This window comes from Ranitomeya imitator, chromosome 3 (genome assembly GCF_032444005.1).
Source record: "Ranitomeya imitator isolate aRanImi1 chromosome 3, aRanImi1.pri, whole genome shotgun sequence".
Lineage (NCBI taxonomy): Eukaryota > Metazoa > Chordata > Amphibia > Anura > Dendrobatidae > Ranitomeya > Ranitomeya imitator.
The window spans coordinates 222,267,092-222,280,686 of NC_091284.1; the positions used below are offsets into that span (position 1 = coordinate 222,267,092).

General features: G+C 42.0%; 1 protein-coding gene across 7 annotated transcripts in view; it reads right to left on the bottom strand.

The window, feature by feature from the left end:
• Positions 1–1,528: 1,528 nt before the first annotated feature.
• The window catches only part of TRAF3IP3 (TRAF3 interacting protein 3), a 99,407-nt gene continuing 87,340 nt past the window's right edge, over positions 1,529–13,595 (bottom strand). For all 7 annotated transcript variants that reach the window (XM_069756164.1, XM_069756167.1, XM_069756169.1 and 4 more), the window contains 2 exons: positions 9,674–9,787; positions 1,529–1,837 (listed from right to left, as the gene is read on the bottom strand). In XM_069756164.1, the coding sequence (XP_069612265.1) occupies positions 1,751–1,837; positions 9,674–9,787 (201 nt within the window). In that variant the 3' untranslated portion in view covers positions 1,529–1,750. The remainder of the gene's footprint in view (positions 1,838–9,673; positions 9,788–13,595) is intronic.

Sequence of the window (13,595 nt, forward strand, 5' to 3'; positions counted from 1 at the left end):
CACATTTTTCCACACCTCCCTATAGTGCCACCTCGCACAATCCCCCACTCCCCATATTATCTCATCATACATTCATCCCCGTCCTCATAGTGTTTCCCATTACTATCTCCCTACACATGTCACATCTCCTTATGTCTCCTTAGACTTCTGCCTTCTGTTCTACCCCTCCACCCCTATACTGTTCCTTCACAAGATTTCACATGACACCAAAAATTTGGTTTCTTCAGCTCCATTAAAGAGCTTACTGTAACAATATCCACCACCTATGGAGCCCAGGAGAGTGACATTAGCAAGTGTGAAAAATATTTAGCATTGAGACTCCTCAGTGGTTGATACCTTTTAATGGCTAACTGAAAAGATGGTAACAAATTCAAAGCTTTCGAGACTACAATTGCAATTTGCAATTTGTTACCATCTTTTCAGTTAGCCATTAAAAGGTATCAACCACTGGACTCTCAACTCTAAATATTTTTATATCTACTGGCTAACACCGTACCAAGATATATTTCTTTCCTGTATTAGCAAGTGTGATCAGTTGACCTAATCACGCTGCTAGCATTGGCCCTTCCTGGAAGTGCTGGCAATCACATTAGCCAGTCCAACTGCGCCCTTGTTCCAGCTGAGCCCAAGGGCAAATGCCCCACCTGCATCCCCTAGATATCCCAGACTGGGACAAGTTGAACCGCAAATTGAAGGCAAAGAAATGAAGAAGTACTTAACATCTCTGGGAACTTCTTCAAGACTGTTGGATTCCAGATGACTACCCGAAAAGTGCTTGATTGAATGCCAAGGGAATCTAAGGTTTAACATATTCTGGTTTGTTTCAGATTTTTTTTAATCATTTCGACGTGTCCCTTTGTATTGTTACTGCCTTTAGTCTGAATCTACAATCTGAACATTCCAATAAGAACAAGGAAAACTAATGAACAGGTGTGTCCAAACTTTTGACTGGTACTGACTGTCTAATAACAGTTGTTCCATGCTGTTCCTCTGACCTCTTGCATCTTTTAACATCTTGTCAGCTGTTTGTAATCATTGTCTTTGTGCTTTATGTAATTTTTAACCTTTATTGGCTTGTCAATTTGATGTTAATATATTGTCTATTTTTGTGAACATTTAGTGTATTTTTGTGATGTAGGCAAAGTGGCCCTCCTTTTCTGATTTGCTTGGTTTTCAGCATGTCCCCCTATCCCGTAAAAAAAAAAAAATTTCTTTAACATATAGGTTTTCATATAGGTTATATGTACATTTTTGCTGAATATATCCAGACACATTATTAAAATATTCTGGTACATCTCTACTTCTGTAAATGTCATTGTGTGGTTTTCATCATTATTATTACTATTTTATTACTGTGCCACATCTGAATGTATAGACAGACATCTATGGGAGTGTAGCGAGTCTAGACAGTTTTACATGACAGTACTGTACTAAAGTCAGTTTATAATTTTAATGTATAATAAAGGTCCTTTTTGAAAATTTCCTTTATTATAAAGTGATGTAATTTTACTAATAATGACCATTCGTCTTCCATAAGGCACTTTATTAAGTTGCAGATACACCTCTGTTCACATTACACAAGGCACAGGTAAATACAACTCCGAACTTTTCTTCCAAAAAAATATTTATATGCTTTTACATTTACTTATAATTAAAAAAAAATAGTAACAAAACTAACAACTGTCCATGAACATTAAAGAACTAATGCAGTTACCTAACAAACCTGAGGTAGGTGAATATTTCAGTGCATTTAATATTGTATGTGACTGGAGAAAAACAACGCCGTCGCTACAGCCAACATCACAATAAAGACTGGCATCAAGAAACAGCAGCGTCTCTGTGGAAAGATAAGAAACTGATAAGCCATTCAGTCCGTCATACAGGTTATCCACCAATAATAATAATTTTATTTATATAGCGCCAACATATTCCGCAGCGCTTTACAAATTATAGAGAGGACTTATACAGACAATAGACATTACAGCATAACAGAAATCACAGTTCAAAATAAATCACAGTTCAAAATAGATACCAAGAGGAATGAGGGCCCTGCTCGCAAGCTTACAAACTATGAGGGAAAAGGGGAGACACAAGAGGTGAAAGGTAACAATTGCTTTAGTCGGACCAGCCATAGTGTAAGGCTCGGGTGTTCATGTAAAGCCGCATGAACCAATTAACTGCCTAAGTATGTAGCAGTACAGACACAGAGGGCTATTAACTGCATAAAGTGTATGAGAACCCGTTGCGAGGAACCAGATTATGTTTTTTTGTTTTTTTTTTAATGGGCCACACAGGGCTAGTTAGGTTAATGCGTTGAGGTGGTAGGCCAATCTGAATAAATGAGTTTTTAGGGCACGCTTAAAACTGGGGGGATTGGGGATTAATCGTATTAATCTAGGTAGTGCATTCTAAAGAATCGGCGCAGCACGTGTAAAGTCTTGGAGACGGGAGTGGGAGGTTCTGATTATTGAAGATGCTAACCTGAGGTCATTAGTGGAGCGGAGGGCACGGGTAGGGTGGTAGACTTAGACCAGAGTGGAGATGAAGGCTGGTGCTGAGCCATGGAGTGCTTTGTGGATGAGGGTAGTAGTTTTGTACTCGATTCTTGAGTGGATGGGTAACCAGTGTAATGACTGGCACAAGGTAGAGGCATCGGTGTAACGGTTGGTGAGGAATATGATCCTGGCTGCAGCATTCAGGACAGATTGGAGCGGGGAGAGTTTGGTGAGAGGGAGGCCAATTAGTAGAGAGTTACAATAGTCCAGACGAGAATGAATAAGTGAAACAGTAAGAGTTTTTGCAGAGTCGAAAGTAAGAAAAGGGTGAATTCTAGAAATGTTTTTTGAGATGCAGATAAGAAGAGCGAGCCAATGATCGGATGTGGGGGGTGAATGAAAGCTCGGAATCAAGTGTGACCCCAAGGCAGCGGGCATGTTGCTTTGGACTAATTGTGGAACCGCACACGGAGATGGCAATGTCAGGCAAAGGTAGGTTAATAGAGGGAGAGGACACGAGGAGTTCAGTTTTTGACAGGTTCAGTTTCAGACAGAGGGAGGGCATGATGTTAGAGACAGCGGTAAAACATTCACTGGTGTTTACTAAAAAGGTCGGCGTGATAACAGGAGAAGAAGTGTATAATTGGGTGTCGTCAGCATAGAGATGGTACGGGAAACCAAATCTACTGATTGTCCAATAGGGGCAGTATACAAAGAGAAGAGGAGGGGACCTAGGACTGATCCTTGAGGAACCCCAACAGTAAGGGGAAGGTGAGAGGAGGAGGAACCAGCAAAACATACAGTGAAGGATCAGTCAGAGAGATAGGAGGAGAACCAGGAGAGAACGGTGTCCTTGAGGCCGATGGAGCGGAGCATAGTGAGGAGGAGCTGATGATCCACAGTGTCGAATGCTGCGGAAAGATCCAAGAGAATTAGCATGGAGTAGTGACCATTAGATTTAGCTGTTAGTAGGTCATTAGAGACTTTAGTGAGGGCAGTTTCAGTAGAGTGTAAAGAACGGAAACCAGATTGAAGAGGGTCGAGAAGAGAGTTATCTGAGAGATAGCGGGTAAGACGGGAGTGGACCAGGCGTTCGAGGAGTTTGGAGATGAAGGGAAGATTATAGACAGGTCTATAATTAGCGGCACAGTTTTGATCGAGGGATGGTTTTTTAAGTAATGGATGTATGATGGCATGCTTAAATGAGGATGGAAAAATACCGGAAGTGAGAGAAAGGTTGAATATTTTTATTAGGTGAGAGCCGAGGAAAGGGACTGGAGGAGATGTGATGGAATGGGGTCACTGGTGCAAGTGGTTGGGCGAGAAGATGCAAGGAGCCTGATTACTTCTTCTGTAACTGGTTCAAAGTCAGAGAGTGAACTAGATGCAGTGGGGGAGGGAGGACAGTGCATGGTATGAAGAGATTGGGAGATGATTTCCTGTCGAATGTGGTCAATTTTTTCTTTGAAGTAATTGGCCAGATCGTCAGCGCGGAGATCCGTGTTTGGGGCCTGCACTCTTGGGTTGAGTAGGGACTGGAAAGTGTCAGAGACGTTTAGGGTTATTGGACAGTGAGGTGATGAGGGTGTTGAAATAGGTTTGTTTGGAGAAGTGAAGGGCAGAGTTGTATGTTTTTAGCATGAACTTATAATCTTATAATGGATGAAATCTTCGGGTAGATTAGATTTTCTCCACAGACGTTCGGCGCACCTGGAGCACCGCTGCAGGAAATGTGTTTGCAGCATGTGCCACGGTTGTCGCCATCTGTGCTGAGTTGTTTTATTTATAAGAGGAGCAGCTTCATCCAGGGCACTTTGCAGGGTTTCATTGTAATGCTCCAGAGCAGAATCAGGACATGAGATGGAGGAGATTGGGGCCAATGAGGACTGCAAGTTCTTCATAAGTGTTTGGGTGTTAATGGCCTGTATGTTTCTATAAGTGTGGAAAGTGGGGGTGACCTGAGCGGGATGGCAGTTCTTGATAGAGAATGAAAGAAGGTTGTGGTCAGAGAGCGGGAGAGGGGAGTTTGTGAAATCATCCACTGAGCAAAGCCGGGAGAAGACCAAGTCGAGGGAGTTTCCATCTTCATGCGTTGGAGAGTTAGTATGCTGCGAGAGGCCGAAAGAGGAGGTTAGAGATAAAAGGTGAGAAGCAGATGGGGAGAGGGGAGAAGCAATGGGGATGTTGAAATCACCCATGATGAGGGTGGGGGTGTCACAGGAGAGAAAGTGTGGAAGCCAGGTGGCAAAGTGATCCAGGAACTGATGGGAGGGGCCAGGAGGACGATACACCACCGCCACTAGCATGGAGAAGGGGATGTAGAGTCTGACAGCATGGACCTCAAAGGAAGGGAAGACAAGTGAGGATACTTGGGGGATAACTTGGAAGGTACATTTGGGTGAAAGGAGCAGACCAACGCCTCCACTTGCTCTGTTGTCCGATCTTGGGGTATGAGAGAAATGTAGCCCACCATATGAAAGAGCAGCAGCAGCACCAATTAACATCTTCACGACATCCGCCGTATAACCCCTCTAATGCCACTGTCCGATAGACAGAGCAGAGGGAGGGATTGCGGTTACGTTGTGCCGATGATCTCCATGGCAACCCTGGGCTGACATGGCTGATGGGTCCCCCTGGTACAGTGACCTGTAAGCTCCTGCTCCGAGCAGGAGCTGACATGCCTCCTCCCAGTGTGCGAGACGCAGATCAAATGCTCTGCAATGCAAAAGGACAGGGAAAGTTGATATCCCATACTGGGACAAGGTAAAAAAAATATATAAAAAATACGAAATGGAAGAACAAATGAAAAGATGAATCCAATAAATACATATATTTATGTGAAAATAAATAAAGTACACATATCTCCGCGTCCGGAATGTTCTGACCTATAAAACTGCCCCACTAGTTAATCTCTTCACTGAATACTATAAAAAAAAGTGGCAAAAAACTATGCTTTTTCATTACGTCGCTGCTGAACAAAAATAAAATGTACAAAAAAACTATTCACTCAAGTATAAGCCTAGGGTGGGAAATGCAGCAGCTACCGGTGAATTTCAAAAATAAAAATAGATGCTTCATACCGTTGATTATTGCCCCATAGATGCTCCATATAAAGCTGTGCCATATATAGTGCTCTGCACCGTTCATTATGGCCCCATAGATGCTCCAAATAAAGCTGTGCCATATATAATGCTCTGCACCGTTCATTATGGCCCCATAGATGCTCCATAGAAAGCTGTGCCATATATAGTGCTCTGCACCGTTCATTATGGCCCCATAGATGCTCCATATAAAGCTGTGCCATATATAATGCTCTGCACCGTTCATTATGGCCCCATAGATGCTCCATATAAAGCTGTGCCATATATAATGCTCTGCACCGTTCATTATGGCCCCATAAATGCTCCATATAAAGCTGTGCGATATATAATGCTCTGCACCGTTCATTATGGCCCCATAGATGCTCCACATAAAGCTGTGCCATATATAATGCTCTGCACCGTTCATTATGGCCCCATATAAAGCTGTGCCATATATAATGCTCTGCACCGTTCATTATGGCCCCATAGATGCTCCATATAAAGCTGTGCCATATATAATGCTCTGCACCGTTCATTATGGCCCCACAGATGCTACATATAAAGCTGTGCCATATATAATGCTCTGCACCGTTCATTATGGCCCCATATAAAGCTGTGCCATATATAATGCTCTGCACCGTTCATTATGGCCCCATAGATGCTCCATATAAAGCTGTGCCATATATAATGCTCTGCACCGTTCATTATGGCCCCATATAAAGCTGTGCCATATATAATGCTCTGCACCGTTCATTATGGCCCCATAGATGCTCCATATAAAGCTGTGCCATATACTGTATAATGCTCTGGACCGTTCATTATGGCCCCATAGATGCTCCATAGAAAGCTGTGCCATATATAGTGCTCTGCACCGTTCATTATGGCCCCATAGATGCTCCATATAAAGCTGTGCCATGTATAATGCTCTGCACCGTTCATTATGGCCCCATAGATGCTCCATATAAAGCTGTGCGATATATAATGCTCTGCACCGTTCATTATGGCCCCATATAAAGCTGTGCCATATATAATGCTCTGCACCGTTCATTATGGCCCCATAGATGCTCCACATAAAGCTGTGCCATATAAAATGCTCTGCACCGTTCATTATGGCCCCATATAAAGCTGTGCCATATATAATGCTCTGCACCGTTCATTATGGCCCCATATAAAGCTGTGCCATATATATTGCTCTGCACCGTTCATTATGGCCCCATAGAAAGCTGTGCCATATATAGTGCTCTGCACCATTGATTATTGCCCCATAGATGCTCCATATAAAGCTGTGCCATATATAATGCTGCTGCTGCAATAAAAAAAAAAAAATCACATACTCACCTCTCTTCGCTCAGGACGCCGGCGCTTTCAATATTTACCTGCTCCTCGTGCGGCTCCGTCTCCAGCACTGACGCTCAGCAGAGGGCGCCCACTGACTACGTCACCGCGCCCTCTAACCTGAGCGTCACTGCTAGAGGACGCTGCAGACGGAGCCGCACCGGAACGAGGAGCAGGTAAATATCGCGCAGCGCTCCCCTCCCCGTATACTTACCTGCTCCTGGCGCAGTCCCTGCTTCTTCCACCGCTGCATCTTCTTCCTGTATTGAGCGGTCACAGTTACCGCTCATTGCAGTCATGAATATGCGGCTCCACCTCTGTACCATGTGACCGCTCAATACAGGAAGAAGATGCAGCGCTGGAAGAAGCAGGGACTGCAGGGACCGCGCCGGGAGTAGGTAAGTATAACTAGACAGCCCCCGCTCCCCCTCCCCTGCCGACCCCCGAGTATGACTCGAGTATAAGCCAAGAGGGGGACTTTCAGCCCCAAAAAATGGGCTGAAAATCTTGGCTTATACTAGAGTATATACGGTAATCTAAATAAATAAAATTTGATGAAAAAGTCGAATATAAATAAAAGTGGAATCGCTGAAACTTTCATCTTGTCCTGCAAAAAACAAATCGCCATATAGCTCCAGCAGCAGAAAAGTAAAAAATCTATAGCTCTCAGAATAAAGTGAACAATTCTTTTTCTAGAAAATTGTTTTTACTGTGTAAAAGTGTCAAAACATAAAAAGATATTAACCTCTTTCTAACACTGGGCGTAATAGTACGATGCTTGACTCCCCGTTTGCTGAGCCCGCATCTTTCTGGGCACATGACAGCTGATCTATTAAGTGGGCATGTGCCCACAACAGCCGTGTGTGGATTCACAATCCACTCGCGGCTGTTAAGTAGTTAAATGCCAAAGTCAATCTCTCACAGTGGCATTTAACTTGCGCTTACCGGAAGCACGTTGCTAATCCCGTTAATCGGTGATCCCGTCACATGATCGCGGGTCACCGATGGGTTGACAGGACAACCAGAGGTCTCCAGCAGACCTCCTTGGATGTCATTGCCAGATTACTATGAGCACCGACCGGGGGTCGGCAATCGTAGCAATGAGCATTTATGCTACACACAGGCGATCTGCTCATTGCCCATGTGTAGCAGAGGAGATTAAAGTAGTGCAGCTTCTAGTCTCCCATAGAGACTACTGAAACATGCAAAAAGTAAAATGTTTTGAAAAATATAAAAAAAATATAAAAGTTCAAATCACCCCCCTTTCACCCTATTCAAAATAAAACAATTAAAAAAAAATCAAATATACACATATTTGGTATCACCGCGTTCAAAATCGCCCGATCTATAAATATAAAAAAAAATAAAAAAATTAACTCGATCCCTAAACGACGTAACGAAAAAAAAAATAAAATTTCAGAATTATGTTTTTTTTGGTCGCCACTACATTGCAATAAAATGCAATAACAGGCAATCAAAAGATCATATCTACACCAAAATGTTATCAATAAAAATATCAGCTCGGCAAAAAATAAGCCTTCACCCAACCTGAGATCACAAAAAATGGAAACGCTACGGGTTGCAGAAAATGACGCCTTTTTTAACCAAATTTTGGATTTGTTTTTCACCACTTAAATAAAAAAGAACCTGGACTTGTTTGGTGTCTATGAACTCTTAATGACCCGGAGAATCATAATGGCAGGTCAGTTTTAGCATTTTGTGAACATGGAAAAAGAAATAAGTAAATAACTGTGGAATGGCACTTTTTTTGCAATTTCTCCGCACTTGGAATTTTTTTCCCGGTTTCCAGTACACGATATATTAAAATCAGTGGTGTCATTCAAAAGTACAACTTGTCCAGCAAAAAAAACAAGCCCTCACATGGCCATATTGACAGAAAAATAAAAAAGTTATGGCACTGGGAAGAAGGGGAGCAAAAAAAACAAAAACGCTAAAACTGAAATACCTCTGGTCATTGAGGGGTTAATGCTGTATCGCTGTAATTGTACTGATCTGAAGAATAAAGCTGTCTTATTAATTTTACCAAACGGTGAACGGCATAAAAAAATCTTGAAAAAAAAAAATCTCTTGAGTTGTTGGTTTTTGTTCATTCTGCCTCTCAAAAACCAGAATCGAAAATGATAAAAAAAAGCTATGTAACTGAAAATGGTACCAACAAAAACGTAAACTCATGCCCAAAAAAAACAAGCCATCTTATGACCTTGTCGGCACAAATATAGAAAAATTATAGCTCTCAAAATGTGGCAATGCAAAAAAATTTGTTTTTCAAAAAACGTGTCTTTTAGTGTGTGGCAGCAGCCAAACATGAAAAAACGATATAAATCTGGCATCGCTGTAATTGCACCGACCCGAAGAATAAAGTCGCCTAATCACTTACACTGCATGAGGAACGGCATAAAAAATAAATAAAACCAATTCTTCACCTGCTGTTGATTTGTTCATTCTGCTTCACAAAGAGGATTTCGGGACTTATTGGGTCCCTTTTCTTAAAAATATACACCGCTTTTTTTCTCTGATTTCTGTGTAGAAAGTTTCCAGGACATGTTGTTTTGAAAACTTCATCCACATGTGCTAAAAATTGTTGCTGTTTTATGGCGAAGAATCTGTATTGCAAATCGACCAAGTCTGCACACTGCCTACAAGAGCCATGTATCCAATGTCAATAGGATCGTCTTTCCTGATGCCACAGGACGGGAGCTAAATATTCATCATAGATTTTTTAGCCACTTGTAATAAATGTACCTGTGGTTTTTGTCTGGATAGTCCCTTGAGCTCTTCTCGACACTGCTTCAGTTTTCTCTGACAAGACTGATATTCGTCAGTGATTAGTTCGAGTTCAGTCTTCAGGCCTGCACACTAGGAAACAGAACATAAACATCAATAAGAGTATATTCACACAAGGCAGATTTCTTGAAGACAGTCCTGAGATTAAAATCTGTTTTATGCATAGAAAAGGGTTTGTCTTTGCATCATGGATATCGATTTTTTGCAAGCCCGACTAGGAATTTTATGAACTAAACTAAAAGTATTAAAATGGTTCTTATGTCTATGTAGGCTATGGGTGGGCAACTACTGAATGGCACAAATGTAACCAGGCGTGCAACAAATAACACTGAACTGTGCAAAGATGACAACAGGTGGTGCTCAGAATGAAAAAAAAAGATAGTCCAGTAAATAAATAAGAAAAATCGGCACTCGCCATAAGTGTCTTGTATCTTTATGTAGTATAAAAATATGGCAGCGAGGATACAGCAGGAGCATGTAGGAGACAGCCATTTCTTACTGCCTGCGCTTCGTCTGTACTATGCCTTTTTTATATCGTTCTAATGATGCAGTTAGTTTGGGTCATTAGTTTCGCTTAGGCCAAGGGTCTCCAACATGCAGGCCACATGTGGCCGCTGAGCCTGCTTCATGTGGCCCACAGGGTCCGGATCTCCCGCGATGATCACAGCCCTGTCCTGGGGGCCGCCAATGTCAGCAATTCTTTTCAGTTGAATGTGCGTCCAGAGGACAGGTCATTTTGAATAGTTAAAGTACAGTTACCGTTTATGGAGGTTTTTGTCTGAGCCGATGCATGGTTGGTATGTCTTGGTGCTATTAAAAACAAATTACGGTATTGGTGCTACTTCTTTATGCTTCTATGGATTTAACCCCTTACCCCAGCAAAAAATAAAATCATATTTGTGATTTATTTTTTTCCTCCCCTTATTCCAGGAGCTATAACTTTTTAATTTTTCTGTCTACACAGCCGTATGTGGGTTTGTTTGTTTTTGGAGGAATAACATAATTTCAGGTCATTTTGTGACTTATAACCTGCATTCTCACCAGTTTTCTCCTCTTCAAACTGTATCTCAGTCTCAGGATGTATTAGGAGAAGCATAGAGTCTAGATCGCGTGAAGTAATTATCCTCTACTCCTCTTCGGTCAGGCCTCACCTGGAATACTGTTTCCAGTACTGGGCACCACATTTTAAAAAAGACATTGAAAAACTGGAGCAAGTACAGAGAAGAGCTACCAGGATGGTGAGCAGACTGCAAAGTATGTCCTACAAGGAACGGTGAAAGGATCTGGGAATGTTTTGCTTGCAAAAAAGAAGGCTAAAAGGAGACTTAATAGCTGTCTACAAATATCTGACGGGATGTCACAATGTAGAGAGATCATCCTTATTCTCATTTGCACATGGAAACACGAGAAGCAATGGAAAGAAACTGAAAGGGAGAAGATACAGATTAGATATTAGAAAAAACTTTTTGACAGTGATGGTGATAAATGGGTGGAACAGGCTGCCATGAGAGGTGGTGAGTTCTCCTTCAATGGAAGTCTTCGAACAGAGGCTGGACAGACATCTGTCTGAGATGATTTAGTGAATCCTGCATTGAGCAGGGGATTGGACACGATGACCTGGAGGGTCCCTTCCAACTCTAACATTCTATAATTTTCTATGATTCTTAATTTACAATATACTCTAAACTGAAGGGAGTAGACAAGCTGCTGTGAGCTCTTCCATATCCAACACAGCACACAGAGAGGGATTCGTGACCCTCTTTCCATTTTAGCACATATAGACAAGCTGCAGCACAGAGGATTTTATTCAGCAGTTCTGAGAAGTCTGGATGTGAAACAGACTCTGGTGCGATGTAAAAGATATATTAGAAAGCTCAGCACCATATTTGTGTCATCCTCTGCCTGTTTCCTTAGTTTGCTCCTCCTTTTCCTCTCTACGTAGAGCTTGGGTGGGGAACCCTCCGCCCATAGGCCATTTGCAGACCGTGAAGCCACTTAATCCGGCTTTCAGGCAGATTCCCTTTGGCCCATCAACCCTGTTTTTCCAGCTGACTTTTATTGTTATGTACAGTGGTTCACTAATGAATGCCAAGGCACATGCAATGCTGGATTACATCCGACATTGGACAGTGCCAGGACATTCTTTGTAGGTAGATTTAGCGTGTTCTGAACACTGGCTATGAGATGTACATCCAGCAGTCTCAGTGTTTCCTATGTGATGTATATATGGAAGTCTCAGTATTTCCTATGTGAACTATATACAGCATTGTCGCTGTGTCCTATGTGATGTATACAGTAGTCTCACTATCTTCTATGTGATATATATAAAGAAGTCTCAGTGTATTTATGTTATGGGTAAAGCAGTCTTGGTGTCTCCTATGTGATGTATACAGTAGAGTCTCCCAATGTCTCCTAAGTGATACATAATACACCATTAGACTGGTTTCACATTTGCAAATGAGGGCTTCGTACGTCCTCCGTGAAGCTCCGCTCACCACCGCACCTCCTCCGGTCAGCTCTGCCTACGTTGGCATGCGGCGTGCGTATCCTATCTTTACCATTAGGAACGCAGGCCATGCCGATGTATGCTGGTGCCTCCGCATGCGTCGATTTGACGGTGCGGCGACCGCACCAAATTGCAACTCGTTGTATTTTAATGCATACCTGAAACACACTACTTCATTGTGTAGCATCATGGGAAAGTCTCAAGAAATCAGCCAAGATATCAGGAAGATGCACACAGGAACAAAGACCTTAATTTTTGGAGATATGTCACGTGGTCTGATGAGACTAAAATTAAACTTTTTAGGCATAATGACCATCATTATGTTTGGAGGAAAATGGGAGAAGCTTGGAAGACTAAGAACACCATCCCAACTGTGAAACATGGGGGTGGCAGAATCATATTGTGGAGTTGTTTTGCTGCTGGAGGGACTGGTGCACTTCACAAAATAGATGGCATCATGAGAAAAGATTGTGTGGCAATACTGAAGCAACATCTCAAGACATCAGACAGGAAGTTAAAGCTTGGGTGGAAATGGGTCTTCCAAATGGACAATGACCGGAAGCATACTGACAAAATGGTAACTAAGTGGCTTAAGGATAACAAAGTCAATGCTTTGGAGTTGCCATCACATAGCCCTGATCTCAATCCTATTGAAAATGTATGGGCAAAGCTGAAAAGGGAGGTGCGAGCAAGGCGACCTACAAACCTGGATCAGTTACACCAGTTTTGTCAGGAGGAATGGGCCCAAATTCCGACCAATTATTGTGAGAAGCTTGTGGACAGATATCTCAAATGTTTGACCCAAGTCATTCAGTTTAAGGACAATGGTACCAAATACTAATGAAATGTATGTAAACTTTTGACTTTGCAGTAAGTAATAAAATGCCTCAAAACATTCTCTCTCTCTCATTATTCTCGAATTTGGCAAATATTAATAATTATGGTAATCCTAATTGACCTAAAAGGGAAAAGGTTTATTCTGATTTCATGTCAGATATTGAGAAAAACATGCATTTGCGTATTTTTATATACTGTATGTAAACTTCTGGTTTCAACTGTATATACAGAAGTCTCTGTAGGCTGGAGTTTTATACAGCTGGGAAATCACCTCTCTTTAGGTTTCCATTGATTTTAAGGAGTGAAAACGCTGTTTGATGGATACAAGGTGGACCCACTATAAGCGAGAAGAGGATGAAAAACAAAGATGATCCTATCGGATAATAAGACATCATCATGGATTAACCATGATCACTTCTGCAAATGAAAGCTGTGACACCAGTGTGAACAGAGCCAAATAGGAGGATATGGTGTCATTTTGAAGACCTGTGAGATTATGTTCTTTAAAACAGATTTAGTATACTTTAAAATGGTCCA